The 22981-nt window shown below is 38.5% G+C and overlaps 1 protein-coding gene across 2 annotated transcripts in view; it reads left to right on the forward strand.

Annotated features, from left to right (window-relative positions):
• The first annotated feature begins 1495 nt into the window (after positions 1-1495).
• The window catches only part of ATP11B (ATPase phospholipid transporting 11B (putative)), a 109756-nt gene continuing 88270 nt past the window's right edge, over positions 1496-22981 (forward strand). For both annotated transcript variants that reach the window (XM_040251666.1, XM_040251664.1), the window contains exon 1: positions 1496-1783. In XM_040251666.1, the coding sequence (XP_040107600.1) occupies positions 1757-1783 (27 nt within the window). In that variant the 5' untranslated portion in view covers positions 1496-1756. The remainder of the gene's footprint in view (positions 1784-22981) is intronic.

The following is a 22981-nucleotide window of genomic DNA, read 5'->3' on the forward strand; positions in this document are numbered from 1 at the left end:
GTGACTAAACTGAACTGACTGAAAACAGACCATGCAAGTAAAGAGCTTATTATAGGGCTTGGGACACACAAGTGTTCCATGAATGGTAGTAATGTTTGATCACTGTAACAAACAAGTAAACGTATCGCAAACTTCCTTTTAGGGTCATAAAGAAAGATTTAGTCATAAGAACAGAAGTGAGGTTACGTTTTTTCTTTGTAGTCAGACTATACATAAAATGTAAAATTCCACTTTTGGTTTTACAGATCATTAATGCCCCTAAGAAAAGGTTCTATTTGTGGTGCTGGATAATCATTATATAATAAGGAATGTCTTCTGAAATTAAGGCTTCCCCGGTGGCTCAGCGGTAAAGGACCCACGCAATGCAGGAGACAAGGCCTGAGCTGCGGGTTTCTTGGACTGGGAAGATCCCCTGTAGAAGGAAATGGCAACCCACTCCAGTATTCTTGCCTGGTAAATCCCATGGACAGCCCATGGGATCGCAAAAGGGTCGGATACAACTTAGAGGATAAACAACTGAAACTAAAAAATTTTATATATATACGAAAAAAGTGCCCAGTTTTGCTAATTTCACTTAAATTTGTTTTTGCTTAATGAAAAAAAAATTTTTTAACTCTCGTGTGTTGAAGTGTGCTTTAATTCAGCAAAATACTGTACACGATACTCTACATAACACTCAAGATGTATAGGAGCTTGAATAAAGCGAGACCGGGCGCTTCATTTCAGCCTTCCAAGTCAAATTTTTATTCCAGTTGTCTTTACAATATATTCCTTCTTACTTCTATTCTTTCATACCCTCATCTTACTTAGGTCTTGCTACTTACGCGGTATTCTTAACCGCAGTTCGGCAGTTAACAGTAAACAACTACGTTCCCACAGAAAGTGTTTCCCCTCTAACCTGTTCAATTTAGCACTGCAAAACAACATATCTTGTCTATTCCTCCGGAAACATTGGTCTATACCCGAACAGGCACAGGGGAGTTGCATCCCCTTTCAAAATTACTTAAGTGATCAAGATTCCCCTAGCCCCAGCTCGCTCGTTTACTAACGAGAGCTGCGATGTGTTGAGACAAACACTTTGGACAATTTAATTGAACCGAAACTGGAGACCTCTGGGGATGAACTTTCAGTCACTACACTCCTGATGGTACGTGTGCGTGTTGGGCGGCTGAAGGAACCAAAGAAAGTACAGAGCCAGAAGCAGACCTGCAACAGGAGGTAGAAACAGATGAGTGTGCCAAAAGCTGCGGCCTCGGTATACAAGCCACAGCCGTTTAACTTAATCCAACCCGCTAAATGAAGGGGGGGGGGGCGCAGACGCGGCGATCGACAGCCCGCCCCCTCCACGCGCGCGGCCTTCCCACCCACACTGCTGAGCCCCGGCCCTTGATCCGCGCAGCCTCTTTCGTCACGTCCGGGGGCGGGCCGTGGCGCCGCGGCCCGCCCAGGTGGGCCCGGGAGCCGGGGGCCGGGGGCGGAGTTGTGGCGGTACTGCGGGCGACAACGGTCAGTAATGAAGGTGGCTGCGGCGCGGCAGCCGACTCAGCTGCGCCGGGTGGGGGCGGCGCCGGGACCGCGCCAGTAGGACCTCGGAGCCGGCGCCGGAGATGGGGCCCCAGCGCGGGGAGTGAGGCGGCCGCGGCGAGCGGAACTTCAGCCGGAGGGGCTCTCCCGCTTTCCCCTCTGGCTCGTCAGCCTCCACCTGGAGCCCCTCGGCCCCCGCGGCTCGCGGGACGGGAACGGCGACGGAAGGGGCATGTGGCGCTGGGTCCGGCAGCAGCTGGTAGGTACCTCCGCCTCTCACCTCTCGGACGCTCGCTCTCGCGCGGCTTCTCGGGCCCGGGTGGCGGCGGGGAAGGGCCGGCGGCGCAGAGCCGCGAGGCCGGGGCGCGAGCTCCGGGCTAGGCCGCATTGGAGGCGGGTCCCGGAGCCGGCAGTGCCCCGCGCAGCCCCGCACACGTCTCACCGCCGAGCCCGGGGCCCCGGGGCCGGCGGCGGGAGGCTGCCGCTTCCTGGTCAAGCTTCTCGGTTACTCCCTCCTCCTAGCCGCTCCGGGACCAAAAGTGGTTGCGGAGCGAGGTCGGCGTCTCGGCTGAGGAACTCGGGCGGAGGGGACGGAAAGAGAGTAGGTGTTGGGGAGAGAAAAGAGGCTCGTGTTTCCTGCCTTTAACAGTTTGGGACTGGTTTGAGTGAAGGGGACGGCGAGGATCTGTCTCCAGCCCCCTCTCCTCGCTGTTTTCAAGGTTGCGTGGATTATCAAGGAGAAGGGTAACTTGTCTAGTCTGACTCCTCTCAAAGAAAATTTACCCGAGGCCTGGGTGAGAAAGAATGTTCTAAAACCCCGTCTAGTTGGGAAGCTAAGTGAGATAGTTATGAAGGACGGTTTTCTTCCTGCCTTGTCCTCACCCCACCCCAGGTGAAACTTTTGGAATGGGAACCTTACTTTTTTCCGTTCTCGAGGCAGTGTGAACGAGACCGATTTGGAACCAATGGTTAACTTTTCAGTTTTACTGGAACATCTGGAGAAAAAAAAGAATTTTAGAAAACTGTGATTTAAGGCATATAAAAAGCGCCACCTTTCTCCGAATTAATTCACAGAGAAAACTTTCTTGCTTGCTGGCAACTACAGACCCCAAAATACAACGCTAAGGCAATGTTGACAGTTAGGAGTGAAATTGCTCCAGGCTGAAGAAGTCTACCCTGCCTCCATGATGTCTGTTCCTGGTTGCTGGTTAATTTCTAAATCGCGTTAGTAATTAAATGCTGCTACAATTCGGTGTTTTCATTTACTAATTTAAAAGACAGTGAAGCAGAAACGGTTTTTGTGGGACTGTAAAGATTTTTGGGGACTAAACACATTGATACCTCCTTTTCCCTACTCTAGAAAAGCATTTTTATGTTTAAGAAGTATGCTGTTTTAGAGCCAGCCTTCTGTTAATTCATTTGGCAGTGGGCATCATTCTCAAAAAAATACCTTATAAATAAAACTAGAACTGCCTGCCACTCCCTCAAGCACATGTTAGCTCTCTATTTTTAGGTAACTGTGAATTCAGATTTCCCAGATATATTCCTTATTAGACAGCCAAGCTAATGATGTCATTATAATACCAAATTGTTGTAATAGTTTGGCTTTATTGCAATAAGCCGCAGCTGGGTAACTTGACTCTAGAAGTTAATTATTTCAGGTCTGGCTTCATGCTTTTGATTTGCCCATCTTCATGTATAGAAATCTTGTTTACCTGATGGTGTTTTTGTGTGCTAGTGGTTTTTTCTAGTTTTTCCTAGTAGAGTAAGACACCACTTCTCAGTGTTAGGTATTTTTTGTTAACCTGGATAAAATCCTGATTGTATTCATCTTCAGAATAGGCAGTCTGTTAATTTTTTTTTAATGGCTTCAGCCAAACACAGCTAACAGGACGGGCAAAAACTCTTGTGTGGTTAATTTACAAGAAATGCCTTATGGGGTGATTAACAAGTTAAACAAGTTGCTGTGCATAAAAAATGCTATCTCTGATATTAGTCACTCACTTCACTGGTTTTTACTTTTAAGTTATCAGATCTTCCAAGTATGTAATCAGACCTGTGCCTATGTAGGACTTTGTCTCTTTGATTAAGTTTGTACAGTCACTTAAATTATATGTAAAGGGTGGTGAATACGCAGAGTAATAAGTATATTTTACTATCCCAGTCATAAACTGCCTTTCTAGTTCCTGCACCAGAAATTATTCAGTTCATAGGCTAGTTTAAAGTATACTTCGATTTGCTCAATGGGTTGAGTCTTTCAGCAGTAGAGTCAAGAGACGGGCACAGCAACCTGCTCTAGTACTCTTGCCTGGATAATCCAATGGACAGAGGAACCTGTCCGGCTGCAGTCCATTGGGTCGCAAGAGTAGGACACACACACACAAAGAAAGTTCATAAATAGGACAGCTTTGGAGAGGTTAATAAGCAGATCACAGACAGGATTTTTGAAAGTAAAAACAGACTTTATTTATTGTATGAATCCTGATTTCCAGCCTCTTAAATTGTCGTGCCAAAAAAAAAAAGTTTATTGTCATTTTGTTACAGACACAACTTGTATGTTCTGTTAATTCCTTGTTAAATTAAACACAACTTGACTGCTTATCTCCACAAACTATTTTCACTTCTTGACACAATGAGAAAAATAGAGGTTGTCAGAAAGTTGATGTTTTTCTTTGGAAAAGTAGACTGAAAAGATTGAACTATCCTTTCCTTTTTCTTTTTCTTTCTTCGTTTTTGAGCTCACAATCCTAGTTATTTTACACTAAGAAAATTTTCTTACGATGTCTTTCTGGTACAATGAGTATTATTGTAGCATCACATGTGTTAACTCATTAGAGATGGCAGCACCTTGATTATGATAAATGCCATTAACTCGTTGTAGTCTCATATTTATATTTTTATGGTAGCCATTAACCACAATGGCTATTAAAATTTTAATTAAATTAAAATTCCACATGGCTACTATATTGGACAGTTCAGAATAGAACATATTCATTATCACAGAAAATTCTATTGTACAGTGCTATGTTAGATTTAAATGAAAATCTTTGTCAATTCATATTTTAATTGACATGTAATATTTCTTTACAGTACAATGTAATGCTGTATTTTTAAAGCACTTACTGTGTGCATACATAAGGAGCTAAATACTGGGGACACATGTCAGTGAGGGCCTTATTTATCTCTGTATTTCATGTCTCACACAGAACTTGATATAAGAGTAGACACTGGGTACATGTTTTTTGAATAAATGAATAGGTGGTCAGATAAAGAATTAATCCATATTATTGCTTCTGTGTTTTGAGATAAAGTGACAAAATTCAAGATTGATCAGTCCAAAGAAAAGCTGGGAAATCACTGTAATTTTTAAAAATATAACTTAATGTTGTCATACTAGGATACAGTTTCTTAAATTGTTCTATACATGTAGTCCCTTCAGGTTTATATCTGCAGTGGCAGAAGGAGGCTAGTAAGATTGTCTTCTGATTCACTGAGAAAAATGGTAAGCTCTTAGCCTAAACCCAGCCTATTCACATTCACCAAACTTGTTTAATCCTCTGTTCTTCTCTTTACACTTATCACAAAGAAAGGTATGACAGTCCTCTTTTCCAGACTAACCAGTCCATCTGTGTTCTTTCATCCTGCTCTCCACATCAATTATCTGTAGTCTGTTTACTCTTACTTTTTCTTTAAGCTGTGAAAACATTCATGCCTCCCTCTACTAATTTACTTTGCCCTGTACCTGTGTCAAAATGTTTTCAGTTTTCTAAAAAATAGGTCTTTCCTATATAACTATGTTGTCCAGTACTCTTTGAAATTTGGCTAGTTCAGACTAAAATATGCTTAAGTATAAAATACACATAGGATTTTAAAAACAGTGTGAAAAAAAGCATGTAAAATATCTCAACTTTTTATATTGGTTACATGTTGAGTAATATTTTGGATTTATTGGTAAAGTAAAATTTTGCAGTTCATTCTGTCTGTTCCTTTTTACTTTTTAAAAAATGGTTACTGGAAATTTAAAAACTACATAAATGTAATGCCGTATAACATGAAAAGTGAGCTCATTTTTCCTTATAGCACGTTATGTAAGTCTAGACAATCTTACACAGTAGACTAGACTGTAAATATCTTGGGATGGGCTATATTTTATCTTTAGAGCCCTTTCACTCAAGGCAGCAGCTGGCCCATTGGAGGTGCCCACCCACCAAATGTTGGTTGACTGAATATCAGGTTTCTTTCCACATCAGTTTGGAAGTACCTGTGTTCTTTGCCTTTCCTTTGAGGAATGAATGAGGGGTAGGCCAAGGAAGTGAGGCCTATAGTGGTATTATTTTGGTGTGGCTAAGTAAATTTTAACCTCAAAAGTTAAATGTTTGGGGGCTTCCCTGGTGGTCCAGTGGTTAAGACTGCGTCCTTCCACTGCAGGAGCTGCAGTTCAGTCCCTGGTCTGGGAAGTTCTGCATGCTGCAAAGTGCAGCCAAAAAAATATTAATGTTTAAGATCCTAAATCTTAGAATATTTGCTTATTTTATCTCTGTGTTCAGACATATATCCTCAGATACTCAATTTTTCATTTGATTAAAGAGGTTAAGCATTAGTGAAGTGAAGTGAAAGTCGCTCAATTGTGTCTGACTCTTTGCAACCCTGTGGGTCCATGGAATTACAGTCCATGGAATTCTCCAGGCCAGAGTACTAGAGTGGATAGTCTTTCCCTTCTCCAGGGTATCTTCCCAACCTGGGGATCAAACCGGGGTCTCCCACATTGTAGGCCGATTCTTTACTAGCTGAGCTATCAGGGAAGCCTCGTCAAGCATTAGTGGAAGCCCAATTATCCTAGCTGTACTGAAGTAGGGACCTTGCCCAAATGCTCCAAAGAACCTTGTGATTGCCACTATCATCATTAACTATCCCCTTTATCCCTATAGTCTGTTTTCAACATAGCAGCCAGAATGATCTTATTAAAACACAGGTTAGGTCATGTAATTCCTATGTTTAAAACCTTCTAAGAACTTGCCTCCTTGCTCAGAATAACAGCCAAAGTTTCTGCTAGATCTGTATCCAAGTCCCTGCCCAGACCACTTCTCATCTCCCATCATTCTTCACCCACTTTGCTTTATCCACATACACTTTGGTGTTCATCAGAAGTGCAGGACGGATTTCATTCAGTCTTAAGATTGTTGCCCTGGCTGTCACCTCTGGCTAGAATGTGCTTCCCCCCAGTTAATTTGTTGGCACCTTCATTCCCTTCAAGTCTTTGTATAGATGTTATCATTGAGGCCTTTTCAGTATTAAATTGTAAATTGCCACCTGCACACTTCCCTAACCCCCTTCCCTGCCTTTTTTTTGTTGTTGTTTCTCTTAGCACTTATCACTATTTAACATATTTTGTACTTTGTCTCATTTATATCATGAAGGGAAGGATTTTTGCCTATTTTGTTTTAGTTCTCCGTATAACAAAAACTTTTTCTCAACTCTGCATCCATCCTTTTAGGTAACACTACTTCTTTCTCAATTTATTCATTCACTCAAACATTTTCTGAACATGTACTCTGTGATAGCATATTGCCAGTCTCTGGATACCAAAATGAAGCAATCCCTGCCCTATCCATTCTTCTAGAACTAATGGATATTTGAATTTCTGTCCGTTTTTTCCTGTTTAAAAAAAATGTTGCAATGGCCATTCTTGCTTGTTTTTTTAAATTGGCATACCTAGAAGTGGAATTGCTGGGCCATGGGGTGTGCACTTTATGACTGTTACTAAATATTGCTAAATTATTTTCTAAAACCATGTTCCCCTTTCCCTACATCTTGGTCAACACTTTGTACTGTCAGACTTGAAAAAATTTATCAATCTGGTGAGTGTGAAAGGTATCTCATTTTGTTTAATTTGCATTTTCCTGATTGCTAGTGAGATTAAGATGTCCTGTATTTCTTTTCTCTTTTAAAAAATTTATTTGTTTTTGGCTGTTCTGGGTCTTTGTTACTGCGTGGGCTTTTTCTCTAGTTGAGCCAAGCTCTAGGGGAGCTACTGTTCGTTGTAATGTTCAGACTTCTCATTGTGGTGGCCTCTCTTGTGGAGCACAGGCTCTAGGGTGCAGGTTTCAGAGGTTGCAGCATGTGGGCTCAGTAATTTCAGCTCCTGGGCTCTAGAGCGCAGGCTTAATAGTTAGACGGCACACCGGTTTAGTTGCTCCGCTCCATGTCGGATCTTCCCAGATCAGGGATTGAACCATGTCTCCTGCACTGGCAGGCAGATTCTTGACCACTGAACCACCAAGGAAGCCCCCTTTAATGTGAATAGATTACCCATTTTTCTGTTGAGTGGTTTGTTTTCTCCTTATTAGTTTCTTTTGTAGTCTGGATGCCAATTCTTTGTTGTGTATGTTGTGAATATCTTCCAGCCTGCACTTTGTATTTAACTTAATGATGTCTTTTTTCATATTTTAAATTTATTTGTAGGTAAACTTATTATTAGGTGAATGATTTCTACTTTTTATTACTTGTTTAGGAATTCCTTCCTAGGGTCATAAAGCTATCTTTCTGGCATTTTCTTAGAGTTGTCTAAAAATCTACAACGTTTTACAACGTTCAGGTCTTGAATGTGCCTGGGATTTATTTTTGTATATGGAATAAAGTAGAGAATTTATTTTCTCCCATATAGAAAGTTATTTGTCCCAATACTGTTTATTGAATGGGCCATCTTTTCCCCACTAATCTCTGTTGTTTGCCTTCTCTGTCATATTCCAGTATTGTCTTTGTGTTGTGTTCCCTTTTTAGGTTCTCTATTTTGTTTCACTCATCTGTTGATCTGGTGGTGCATGAATAATATAATACATTGTCTTAACGTAGTGTTTTATGATATCTGATCAGGCAAAATCCCCAATCCTTTTTTCGCCCCTAGAATTGCTTTGGCTCTCTACTCTTCCATATGCTATTTTTTATTTGTGTTATCACTTTGTCTAATTCTGTGGAAAATCTTTCTAGGATTTTGATTGGCTTTGCATTGAATTTGTTAAGGTCTATTAATATTTTTCCATTTGATCATGTAGAAGCTATAGATTGTAGTTTTATCCTTTTATTATCTTTCTCTACTTACAGATAATATAGGGATTTACAAGATTTTGACTTGTGTTCCCTCTTACCTTCCACATTGCTATTACTTAATAGTTTAACTGTTGTTTTTTCTTTTACCAGCTTTATTGAGAGATAACCACATATAATTTTCTCATTAAAGTGCACAGTTCAGTTTTTCAGTATATGCATAGAGTTATGCAGCCCCACCACACTCTGATTTTAGAACATTTTTATACTCCCTAAAAGAGATTGCCTATCCATTCTCTTTCTCCATTCCCCACCGCCCCCAACCCCGCAAGCCACTAGCCCCCAGCTGTGATCAATCACTAATCTACTTTCTGTCTCTAGATTAGCCACCTCTAGACATTTTGTGTCAATGGCATCATATAGTATGTGGTATTTTGTGATGGTCTTTTCACCTAGCATAATGTGTTCAAGTTCATCTGTGTTGTAGCATATATCCATACTTCATTTCTTTTTATTGCTAAAATTCCACTGTATAGATATATCAAAGACTATTCATTCATCAATTAATGGACATTTAGTTTGTTTCTGCCTTTTGGCTGTTAGAAGTAATGCTTCCTTTTCCATTCATGTGCAAGTTTTTTGTGGATGTATATTTTCATTTCTCTTGGGTAAATATGTAAGGAGTGGAATTACTGGGTCATGTGGTAACTCTGTTTTTAACTTTGTGAGGAATTGCCAAACTTTTCCAAAGTGATTACACTGTTTTACATTCCTACCAGGCATGTATAGTATAAGGGTTCCAATGTCTTTATATCATTGCCAGTACTTGTTTTTGTCTTTGATTCTAGCTGTGGTCATGAATGTAAGTGTAACTCGTGGTTTTGATTTATATTTGCCTAATGACTGATGATTTCAAACATCTTTTCATCTCTCTATTAACTGATTTGTTTGTATTTTGTGAGGCTTTTCTTGATGAAATGCTTATTCAGATCTTTTAACACATTTTAAAGTTTTCTTTTAGTTACAAGAGTTATATACATAAGACCCTTACCAGATATGTGATTCACAAATACTTTCTTCCATAATGTTTGTGGAAACGCAAAACATTTAAACTCAAAACATTCTCTAGCTTTTTACCTGTTACTCATTTTGATTTACTACAGTGATTTTTTTTTTCACCATTATTTGTTTTAATTTAAATGTTATTTACTTGCGCATTGGCTGTGCTGGGTCTTGTAGTTGTGGCGAGCAGGGGCCACTGGCTAGATGCGGTGCGCAGGCTTCTCATTGTGGAGTGCAGGCTTCCGTAGCTGTGGCTCCCCAGCTCTGGAGCACAGGCTCAGTAGTTGTGGCACACTGGTTTGCTTAGTTGCTCTGTGGCATGTGGTGGGGTCATCCCAGACCAGGGATCACACCCAAGTCTCCTGTATTGGCAGGTGGATTCTTTACCACTGAGCCACCAGGGAAGCCCACCTTTATTTCTTGAATACCACCTCTTCCCTATGTGTTTACTTTTACTCTTGCTGACATACATTCTTTAGTTATTTTTAAGCAAGGCTTCATGTGTGGTAAACTCCCTTAGTTTTTATGGCTTAAAATGTCTTTATTCCTAATTATTATTGAATACTAATTTAGGTAGATTCAGAATTCTAGATTAACAGTTACTTTCACACAACATATTGTTATTATTGTTATTTTTGGCCACATTGTGCGGCATGCAGAACCTCCTCAACCAGAGATCGAACCCATCACTCAGCATGTTGAAGATACTGTTTATTTCTTTGCTTTCAGACATTGATTGGTGGTATAAAATACGCTTTTAATGTAATATTGATGTAAAATATGCTTTAAATGCAATATTGGTGTAAAATATGCTTTTAATGTAATAGTCATTACTTTGCTGATAATCTCTAACATTGTTTTTAAGATTATCTCATTGTCCTCTATTTTGCAGTTTTACTATGCTGTACTCAAATTGTTTCATGATTTTTGTTTCTCCTCCTCTACTCTTGTATGTGCTTTCAATTTGAAAGCTGTCATTTCTACAGTTCAGAAAATTTTACAGCTTTTTTCCCGTTTAAATGTTGCTTCTCCGACTTCAGTTTTCTCATTCTCTAACTCTTGCTTGATCTTTATCTATGCTCTGTGGCTCTTAGCTTCTTGTTCATATTTCTCATATGTTTTCTCTCTGTGCTGCTTTCAGTGTGAATTCTTAGCTCTAGTTTGTAATCACCAGTTTGCTCCTGTGTTCATGGGCTAGGCCTCTGGCCTCCGGCCTGGCCTGCCTCACTTCGCTCCTCTCACCTCCCCCTTCCCCTCAACTGTCTTCCCACCCCAAGCCTCAGCAGCATCTCCTAGGAGAAAGGGAGAATCCAGGGCCAGGCAGGAAAAGCCATGGCTGCACTCCAGTCTAGAGTTCATCCTTGTCTTCTGGATTTTTAATTTAAATTACTCCCCCCCCCACCCCGCCACTACCCCAAATTTATTATTGGACCTCTTTCATTTCCATTTGTTCTTGATGTATATTTGTCTGATTTGTCTTGTAATATTTTGTTCTTAAAAAAAGTATTATTCTGTTACCTCTTTGGAGATTTTACACATATTTAAAAATACACAGCTGTTTTTAGCCTCCTTTCAGTTGAACCTGATTCTTGGACTCAGGTACAAAAGGGGATTGAACTTCAGACTGCCTATTTCCAGAGCCAGAGTACCAAAGGATCAGCCCCTGATTACAGAAAAGATTACCTTATTTTAAGCCTAGCTAAGTCGTCTTAAAGAAAAAAAAAATTTTTTTTTAATCTATCTTGTGAAGCAGAAGGAAGAGTTCAAAGTATGTACTTTTCCAAGGTTAGTAACTAATTAGTGCTAGAGGCAGGACATAACCCAGAGTTTTTGCCAGGTATCTATGAGTGTGGAAGAGAATTAGTGGGAACAGCAGTTTTCCCTATATATCTCTTTCCCATTCCTGCCATTTTTAAATCTAACCAAGAGTGAGGCAAGAGGAGAGAATGAGTTGAGGAAAGAAATTTGTAGGTAGCAGTGGTACTCTGGAGATGGAGGAGACAGGTCTGAGAGGAAAAGGAGAGAAGCGATCAAGAGTTGCTGTAGTTAGCCAATGTGGCCATTTTCAAGTTGACATAATAATGTAGGTATTAGAAGAAGTTAAGCCTTGCTTGTACCCTAATACACATCTCCTCTTGAATATGTTATCTAATATCAAATGCAATAAATTTTAATTGATTTTGAACATTGTGGCAAATTTTTTAGAAAGGTTTTCAGTTTTAAATATCTTTTTTCATCTTATACTTTAGGAACCACAAAATTGTTTTGATATTTGAGAACCTCATGATGTTGAAATTGGAAATGCTGAAAAGAGATAGGATAGTTGTCCTTTTTTATTAGTAACTTTTATTACATTTGTAATGAAATTATGCCATAGTTTGTTTTTATATATTTAAAGTTGTTATTTAACTATTTAGAAGAATGTGTTTGATAATTTTCTGTAGGAAAAAAAGCAAGTCATCTAGTGACTTACTGCTATTTCAGTCAAAATTTTACTCATTTAATTTTCATTTCACTTTTTGTGCTTATTAAAGGCATTTAAAAAAAAATAACGTTTTATTCGGGGCAAGGTCCTGACTTCTCATTTTGGTATTTTCACAATACCAAGCATATTACCTAGCACATAGTCAATGCTCATAGTATTTATAATGAATTTTTTAAATTAAATTATAGGGTCACTTAACAAATGAAATACTAAGTTGCTTGATATTTCAGAATGGTCAAATCAGTCAGTCAGTTCGGTTACTCAGTTGTGTCTGACTCTTTGTGACCCCATGGACTGCAGCATACCAGGCCTCCCTGTCTATCACCAGTTCCCAGAGTTTACTCAAACTCATGTCCATTGAGTCGGTGATGCCATCCAACCATCTCATCCTGCCGTCCCCTTCTCCTCCCGCCTTCAATCTTTCCCAGCATCAGGGTCTTTTCAAGTGAGTCAGTTCTTCGCATCCAGTGGCCAAAGTATCAGAATTTCAGCTTCAGCATCAGTCCTTCCAATGAATATTCAGGACTGATTTCCTTTAGGATGGACTGATTGGATCTCCTTGCAGTCCAAGGGACTCTCAAGAGTCTTCTCCAACACCAGAGTTCAAGAGCATCAATTCTTTGGCACTCAGCTTTCTTTATAGTCCAAAACTCACCTCCATACATGACTACTGGAACCATAAGCTTTGACCAGATGGACCTTTGTTGGCAAAGTAATGTCCCTGCTTTTTAATATGCTGTCTAGGTTGGTCCTAACTTTTCTTCCAGGGAGCAAGTGACTTTAATTTCACGGCTGAAGTCACCATCTGCAGTGATTTTGGAGCCCCCCAAAATAATCTGTCACAGTTTCACCATTTCCCCATCTATTCGCCATGAAGTGATGGGACTGGATGCTATGACCTTAGTTTTCTGAATGTTGAGTTTTAAGCCAACTTTTTCATTCTCCTCTTTCACTTTCATCAAGAGGCTCTTTAGTTCTTCTTCACTTTCTGCCATAAGGGTGTTGTTATCTGCATATCTGAGGTTATTGATACTTCTCCTCGAAGTCTTGATTCCAGCTTATGCTTCCTCCAGCCCAGCATTTCTCATGATGTTCTCTGCATATAAGTTGAATAAGCAGGATGACAATATAGAGCCTTGACATATTCCTTTTCCTGTTTGGAACCAGTCTGTTGTTCCGCGTCCAGTTCTAACTGTTGCTTCGTGACCTGTGTACAGATTTCTCAAGAGGCACGTCAGGTTGTCTGGTATTCTGATCTCTTTGAGAATTTTCCACGGTTTGTTGTGATCCACACAGTCAAAGGCTTTGGCATAGTTAGTAAATCAGAAGTAGATGGTTTTCTGGAACTCTCTTGCTTTTTTGGTGATCCAACACATGTTGGCAATTTAATCTCTGGTTCCTCTGCCTTTTCTAAAACCAGCTTGAACATCTGGAAGTTCACGGTTCATGTACTGTTGAAGCCTGGCTTGGAGAATTTTGAGCATCACTTTGCTAGCGTGTGAGATGAGTGCAATTGTGTGGTAGTTTGAGCAATTCTTTGGCTTTGCCTCTCTCTGGGATTGGAATGAAAACTGACCTTTTCCAGTCCTGTGGCCACTGCTGAGTTTTCTAAATTTGCTGCCATATTGAGTGTAGCACTTTCACAGCATGATCTTTTAGGATTTGATAATAGCTCAATTGAAATTCTGTCACCTCCACTAGCTTTGTTCATAGTGATGCTTCCTAAGGCCCACTTGACTTCACACTCCAGGATGTCTGTCTCTAGGTGAGTGATCACACCATCGTGATTATCTGGGTCATGATCTTTTTTGTATAGTTCTTGCTGTGTGTATTCCTGACACCTCTTCTTAATATTTTCTGCTTCTGTTAGGTCCGTACCATTTCTATCCTTTATTGTGCCCATCTTTGCATGAAATGTTCCCTTGTTATCTCTAATTTTCTTGAAGAGATCTCTAGTTTTCCTCTATTTCTTTGCATTGATCACTGAGGAGGGCTTTCTTCTCTCTCCTCGCTGTTCTTTGGAACTCTGCATTCAAATGGGTGTATCTTTCCTTTTCTCCTTTGACTTTCACTTCTCTTCTTTTGACAGCTGTTTGTAAGCCCTTGTCAGACAACCGTTTTCCCTTTTTGCATTTCTTTTTCTTGGGGGTGGTCTTGATCACCGCCTCCTGTACAATGTCATGAACCTCATCCATCGTTCTTCAGGCACGCTGTCTATCAGATCTAATCCCTTGACTACTTATCACTTCCACTGTAATTGTAAGGGACTTGATTTAGGTCATACCTGAATGGTCTGGTGGTTTTCCCTACTTTCTTAAATTTAAGTCTGAATTTGGCAGTTTGGCAACTGAGTGCAGTACCTAGCATAGTATCAAGCATTTTTCCTCAGTAGATACTTGGGTACATACTGGTCTCGTAAGATTTTTTGCAGTGAGTGTAACTGAACATTAAAGCTTGAATTGTATACAGTCAGTTCAAGTCTTAATCATATTTTACCTAGGAAACTGTTTCTTTACTATTGCATCTCCTGAGCAATAAAAGGAATATAAGTATCCTTCCTTATCTTACATCTCCACCATGCTCTTTATTAGTTCAGAAAACTCGAACAAAGATTGAGGGTGAACTTGAATTTTTACATTGAACGGGAAGTTCTCTAATTTTGTTTTTTTCTATTGAAATTTAAATATTGTAGAGGAACTGGCCTCTAAACTTAGATTTACAGGAGACTTTGGATCCACCTCCTATGCAGCATTAAAGGGAGGCAGTACTTACCTACCAGTGTTTGATCAACTATTTTTCCAGCATATATTTGTAGAATTAAAAACAAAACAGCTTAGGAATTTATTATGAGACAGTGAAAGTCAAGTCTTAAGTAATTAGAGATCCTGTCATCAGTCTTCATATAATGCCTTAGACCCTGAGTTCCCTCAGAATGTTTCCTGTAGATAAAGTTTGCAGTGATCTGGGGCAAAATGAGAAATTCCAGGTCAGTGTATCATGCACATGTCTGTCTGTCTGTCTGTGCGTCTTTGCTCTAACTTATATATGTCCTTGTTTTTGAGGACTGTGCTTTTAACTTCTTAAAAAAAATAGCTTTTTATTTTAAAATAGTTTTAGATTTTCAGAAAGTTTACGAAAATAATAGAGAATTCCTATACATTTTTCTCACCCAGTTTCTTTTATTGTTAACATCTTACATCCTATGCTATATTTATTATGCTAACAAACCAGTATTAATACATTGCTATTAATTAAACCCCATACTTTATTGCTAATTTTTCTACATGGCGAAATAATCACCTTGGAAGTCTAGTTAGCATCCATCACCACACAAGAATTACAGAATTTTTCCTTATGATAACTTTTATTTTTTATTTTATTTTTTTATGATAACTTTTAAAATCTATACTCTTAGCAACTTTTGCGTATACAATGCAGCATTATTAACTATGTTCCATGCTGCACATTACATCCTGTAACTTATTTTATAACTAGAAGTTTGTACCTTTTACTTCCTTCACCTGTTTTACCCACTCCCCAAGCCGCACCCTGGCAACCGCGAGTCTGTTTTCTGTTATTTCTGTATTTATGAGCTTGGGCTTTTTTGGTTTTGGTTTTACATTCTATATATAAGTGAGATCATACACTATTTTGTCTTTTCTGACTGACTTTTCACTGAGCATAATGCCCTTAAAACCCATCTGTGGATTTAAAAAGATTTCATTCTTTTTAACAGATGCCATTCTCTTTAATATTGTTATTGTTTAGAATTTTATGGTTGTCTTTGTAGATTGGTACGTATTTTAAGATATTAAATTTTGAAGGTACTTTGTAAAGGATATGTTTTCTGCATCAAGGATTCTTGCTGTGGCCTCAGAATTGTAAACCCACTGCTTCTGATGTACTGAGGAGGACCCAGGGAGCCATATCTTCATTGCCATTGTTTATGATTGTGAGTAGAGAAAGAGGAGCCTTAAAAATGTTTGAGAAATCTTAGTAGAAATTTGTTCATTCATCTATCTCCAATTTGGACACTACAGTTAGATTTACTAATTTCACTTGTTATCTAGCCAGTGTTCAGTTGTAGGTATAGATATAGGTAGATAAAGAAAATTAATTTAGGTTTCTTGGTTACAGAAACCTTAAATTCTCTCTTAGTGAAATCTGTAATTTTAAAATTTGATGTAAGCTAAAACTACTTCACAGATTTATTTTTATCATAAATGTCTCTGTGATTCTATACACAGAAATCACCAGTTTAGCAAGTAAGAGACTGTCACAGTTAAATTATGGCCAAATAGAAAACTTCTAATACAGAAAATCTATGGTAAAGTCCCAAATGGGTGAAATTGATACATTTTTAATTGTAGTAAATATACTTAAAATAAAATTTGCCATTTTATCCATTTTTAAATGTACAGTTCTGTGGCATTAAGTACAGTGACATTGTTATGCAGCCATTGCCACTGTCTATCTCCTGAACTGTTTCATCTTTGCAAACTGAAACTTTATACCCATTAAACACTAATGCCCTTTTACTCTCCCCTCCCTTTTACTCTCCCCTCCGCCCCTTGAATAAATGCCTGACAAAGTATGAATTTGTCAACTCTTATTCCTTATGTAAGAGGAATCATACAATTTTGTCCTTTTGTCACAGGCTTAATTTCACTTAGCATAATGTCTTCAAGGTTCTTCCATGATATAGCATGTGTCAACATCTCCCTCCTTTTTAAGGTTGGATAATATCCCATTGTGATACCACATTTCGTTTATTAATTCTTATGTCAGTGGGCACTTGGCTGTGTCCACCTTTTGGCTGTTGTGAACAATGTTGCCATGAACATGAGTTTACAAATATCTACTTGAGTTTTTACTCAGACGCAGAATTGATGGATCATGTGGATATCCTGTGTTCACTTTTCTGAGGAGTTGCCCTGTTATTGCCACAGGGGCTGCTACAGGTGTATGTTGGTGTGGGTAATTAGGGTTGGGGAGTAACAGAAGAGATAAGCTTCCTGGAAGAGATGAACTTCTTATAGTAAAGTATTTGCAAATGATTTAAGAATTTTAGAGAAGCTCAGTCCAGTCAGTCATGTCCAATTCTTTGAGACCCCATGGACTGCAGCATGTCAGGTTTCCCTGTCCATCACTAACTCCCAGAGCTTACTTAAACTCATGTCCATTGTGTCAGTGATGCCAAAGATTACTCTATATTTTGAATCCTGTAGCTGGAAAGCTAGTTCAACCTACCTCTGCAGTAGGAGCAGTTCTTGGAAGCCCAGACTGGTCTGATAGTTGGCAGACTACCGTAAATCCTAAAATGAAAATTATGTAACATGATTCAAAAAGTTGAAATTATTGTGTTTACATCATAGACATTTTAAGTTATTTCCTCTCGCCTTGCTTTAGGCTGTTAACAGTGTAAAGTTATAATACCTTCATATAGATGTATTTTGGGCTTCCCAGGTGGCTCAGTGGTAAAGAATCCGACTGCCAATGCAGGAGACACAGATTCGACCCCTGAGTTAGAAAAATCCCCTGGAGAAGAAAATGGCAACACGCTTCAGTATTCTTGCCCGGGAAATCCCATGAACAGAGAAACCTGGTGGGCTGCAGTCCATGGATTCGGAAGAGTTGCTGAGCACAACACAACATAGATGTTTATTTAAAGTCCATATCCAGGAAACAGTAATTCACTATTAATTTTGTAGATTTGGTAAAGTACATTAAATCATTCTTCCCCAGAAGCATCGTTACATTGGAACATGTAGGCAACAGAAATCACTTTCTGTCATACAAGTGTGTGACTGAAATAAAGCTTTTGATCATTTCTTTTAATAACAGTGCCGTTGAAGTTTTGATTCTGAAGCTTCTTTTTATGTTATTTTTCATGGGTTTTTTATTTGTTTTGTAGCCTTTTCTTTGTATTTTGGAGGAGATAGATCACATGTAAGAATGATTACATGTACAGATTTGATCACTAAGCTCTAAAAATGTTCTCTTAGTTTTGTTAAGGAAGTGTGACATTTAATTACAGGACTATAGTTTTGGTTTTTTCTTAGCTCTTATTTGTAATGCTTGTATTTTTTATAAAATTTTTGAGATTTTTAAGAATAGTACAGAGGTTGGTATATTTGGTATGAAAATATGTTATGATTCATTTCTAAGTACTGCTTTTTGCCAAAGACCAGCTTCTAAAAATTAGAAGCTGTTTTCTGGTTTGGTTTTTCTAGACTTCAGGAGTTTGCTGTTACACAAGAAATCGCTTTCAAATCAGTCGCATGTGTTTTCCGTTTTTTCCTTGAATGCCATTGTGGGGCTTTTTTTTCCATCTTAAATATTCATCCACTTAAAAAAAAATACTTGCGGTTTTTACGTATGCTCACAAATCCAGACAAAAAGAGGTTTTTAATTTCTTAGAATATGTGAGTTTTAATTTTTAAATAAAAATTAAATTTGTGTGCTTCCAAAATCCTATACAGTTGACTCTTGAACAACACGGGTTTGAGCTGTGCACGTCCCCTTATATGTGGATTTTTCAGCAGTAAATACTACAGTTTAAATTTGTGTGCCTCCAAAATCCTATACAGTTGACTCCTGAACAACACGGGTTTGAGCTGTGCATGTCCCCTTATATGTGGATTATTCAGCAGTAAATACTACAGTACTCTAGGACTGATTCCGAGCATGCAGAAGGCCAATTCTGAAGTTATACACAGAGTTTTGACTGCATGGAGGGTCAGCTCCTAACTGCTGAGTTGTTCAAGAGTCACCTGTACTCTACTTTTTAGCAGGTGCAAAAATCAGGATGGCTAGAACAGCATTACTGTATCTCAGTTCCTTTACTCAGGACAAGATGAAGTCAGAGAAGAAAGGAGCAAGCCATCCAAGATTCATGGTGTGAGTGGATAGTCTGGGTGGACAACAGAAAGTGTAATATGCCAGAGGGTTCTGGCCCCTGATGTGTGGCCTTAACCTAGTGATTAGGGAATTCAGATTGTGCAGTACCATAGAATTGCTGATAATGATTGCTGGAAATAGTATGAAACTATGCTTGAACTTCACACTAACAGTATAGTTATAGAATTAATTCTGATAAAAGGTATTTGTTTTGATTTCTGTTAAAGAAAGTAGAGGTGTTATTGAAATAAAGATCCTCTGTGTCATTTTTAAAATATGGAATACTGAGGTGGGTAGCTAAGTATAAAACAAGACCTTAAAGTGATTCTAGCTTTCTTTATGTCATCAAAATCTGTTGAAAACTATTGTGTCATCAGAAAAATACTTGTTCCCTGGTGGTCTAGTGGTTAGGATTCTGCACGTTCACTGCTGTGAACCAGGTTGAATCCCCTGGTCAGGGAACTGAGATCGTGCAGCACGGCCAGAATAAAAAAAAAATTTTTAATGCATGTATACGCAAATTTGCATACAATTTCAGAGATACAGACCTGAAGCCCTGCTCTAAGTCACCTTTCTCATTTTTGGACAGTTTTATTTATTTTTTTATTTAGTTCATGGCTACTTGAATTTGTGGCAGAGAAGATGATGTTCACGTATTGAAGTTATAGGTTTAATTTCCATGAGGAACGCTTAGCTATCCTTATACTGTAGTCGCAAATATAAAATCTAACTATTTGGTGTGTGTAAAAAAATACACCCACATGTATATACATGCTATTGATTATAACAAGATTGGATAAGGTCATTTGAATTAATCACTGGAAAAACAATTCAGAATGCTTAAGTGGGTGTTACAGCATCTTTGGGAATAAGGAAAGACGTTGCTATCATTATTTTCCTTTTGGTATTGTCATCTTATATGATTTCCTGGAATATGGTGATACTGAATTTAAAATTCAGTTTAAAACTGATTTTTGAAACCTTTCAATATATCTTCTTGAAGTAATTGTAGAAATCTCAGGAGTTCCAGCATTTGTGTGTGATCACTGGTTCGTTCAGGAGAGAGGGATGGAGAATGATGAGCATTTGCTTCCTGTAAACTGCGTGCATTTATATATAGTATATTCATACTATGAAATATGAGAGGTTGTAGTAGTAATGTCATAATATATTTTGGGGTAAGGTCTTGGTTTCTTTGTTTTTTGTGTAACTTTAGATGTACATGTTAATAATCTTGGGATTTAGCAAAAAGAATTTTGTATCCGTGGTTCTCAGTCTCAGTTGTCTTGACATCTTAAAGATTTATATCTTTATATCAGTTTGCTCAGGTTTGCTCTTTTTTCTTTTATCTCAGAAGCTTTACATGCATGGTGTATAACTTAGGGTTTAGCTTAACATGATTACAGACTGGATACAGAATAAGTATGTTCCATGGAGTCTAGTGCTTCAGTTACCTGTGTGTGTCTCTTCTTATGTACTGTATAGACAAACTTCTGGTGGACCCTCTTTGAGAAACACAGTCATAGACTACAGCAGTAGCATTCAGACTGTTCATCTGTTTATTGTGCTTGCATACTTAATAAATCATATTATCCTTCATGGCTTAACGTAGTGCTTAAACTCAGTAGATAGCTGTTGATCGAATAAATGGTATACATCTTTTAAATGATTAATATGTTCCAGATAGACTAGTGAGTTCCAACTCTGATTTTGAAACCTGCCTTTTTCTCCCAAGAATTATTATAGGGCACAATTACAAAATGTTTAAAAGAAAATTAATGAGGAAAATAAATATGTGCCACATTTTATCCTTAAACTGATTTTGAAATCAGATACATAATGGCACATTCACATCCACAAAGTGTGGTCATCACTTTAAATAGCATAACAGATAAAATAAAACTTCATTTCTTCATGGTGCATACAAATACATTTAATTTGCACCATTGTGTGCTAGCTGTTTCTAAAATCACAAAGTAAATTGTTTAAAAACATGAACAACAGCCATTGAAACCCAAACATAGCACTGCTAATATTCTAATTTGCTAAACAAAATATTCCTCTAGGTAATATGGGAATCTCCATTATCCTATGTATGTCTGTACTTAATGGAAATTTTACAGGGATGCCAAGCATGGAAAGGCAGCCACATTACTTCGTAGATTACTAGCTTAAGAGCACTTAATTTATAAAAGTGGATCATTGTAGTTTATGAATACCAAGTTTAACTGATCTCCTAATAACGTCATAATTCTAGTAAATAGCCCTTGACCATCATGAAAAACATGTAAATCTAAGAAGATTTGAATCATTGCTGTTAGAACCAAAAAAGGTCTTGCATTTGGTGATTGCTTTCAACCTGTGAGCGCTTCACTGTGGCTCAGACAGTAAAGACTGCCTGCAATGCTAAGAGACCTGGGTTTGATCTCTGGGTTGGGAATATCCCTAGAGAAGGAAATGGCAACCCACTCCAGTACTCTTGCCTGAAAAATCCCATGGACAGAGGAGCCTGGTGGGCTACAGTCCATGGAGTTGCAAAGAGTTGGACATGACTGAGTGACTTTCAACTTCAACCTGTCAAGGGTTCCCCAGTCAAAGAAGTTTTGAAGATTTACTTGCCATTCTGCAAAAATGGAAATATAGACCAATGGAACAAGGTAGAAAACCCAGAAATAAACCCATGCACCTCTGGGTACCTTATTTTTGACAAAGGAGGCAAGAATATACAATGAGGCAAAGAGAGCCTCTTCAACAAGTCGTGCTGGGAATACTAGACAGCTACATGTAAAAGAATGAAATTAGAACACTTCCTAACACCATACACAAAGATAAAATCAAAATGGAATAAAGGCCTAAGTGTAAGACCTGAAACTATAAAACTCTTAGAGGAAAACATAGGCAGAACACTCGATGGCATAAATCAAACCAAGACCCTCTATAACCCACCTCCTAGAGTAATGGAAATAAAAACAAAAGTAAACAAGTGGGACGTGATTAAACTTAAAAGCTTTTGCACAGCAAAAGAAACTATAAGCAAGGTGAAACACAATCCTCAGAATGGGAGAAAATAATAGCAAATGAAACAGCTGACAAAGGAGTAATTTCCAAAATACACAAGCAGCTCATACAACTCAATACCAGAAAAACAAACAGCCCAATCAAAAAGTGGGAAAAAGACCTAAACAGACATTTCTCCAAAGAAGACATACAGATGGCTAACACACACATGAAAAGATGCTCAGTATCACTCATTAGTAGAGAAATGCAAATCAAAGCTACAGTGAGATTTCACCTCACACCAGTCACAATGGCCCTCACCAAAAAGTCTACAAACAATAAATGCTGAAGAGGGTGTGGAGAAAAGGCAACCATCTTGCACTATTGGTGGGGATGTAAATTGATAACAGCTACTATGGAAGGATGGTATGGAGCTTCCTTAAAAATCTAGGAATAAAACCACCATATAACCCGGCAATCCCACTCATAGGCATATATCCTGAGGAAGCCAAAATTGAGAAAGACACATGTGTCCCATTGTTCATTGCAGCACTATTTACAATAGCTAGAACATGGAAGCAACCTAGATGTTCATCAGTAGATGAATGGATAAAGAAGTTGTTGTACATATGCACAGTAGAATATTACTCAGCCATAAAAAGGAATGCATTTGAGTCGGTTCTAAAGAGGTGGACGAACCTGGAGCCTATTATTCAGGGTAAAGTAAGTCAGAGAAAGATAAATATCATATACTAACACATATATTCAGAATCTAGAAAGATGGTACCAAAGAATTTATTTGCAGGGTGTCAGTGGAGAAACAGAGGCCAGTCTTATGGACATGGGGAGACAGGAGAAAAGGGTGAGATATATGGAGATAGTAACATGGAAACTTACATTACCATATGTAGAATAGATAGCTAATGGGAATTTGCCGTACGTCTCAGGGAACTCAGGGGCTCTGTATCA

The sequence above is a fragment of the Oryx dammah genome, unplaced genomic scaffold (assembly GCF_014754425.2).
Source record: "Oryx dammah isolate SB20612 unplaced genomic scaffold, SCBI_Odam_1.1 HiC_scaffold_2, whole genome shotgun sequence".
NCBI lineage: Eukaryota > Metazoa > Chordata > Mammalia > Artiodactyla > Bovidae > Oryx > Oryx dammah.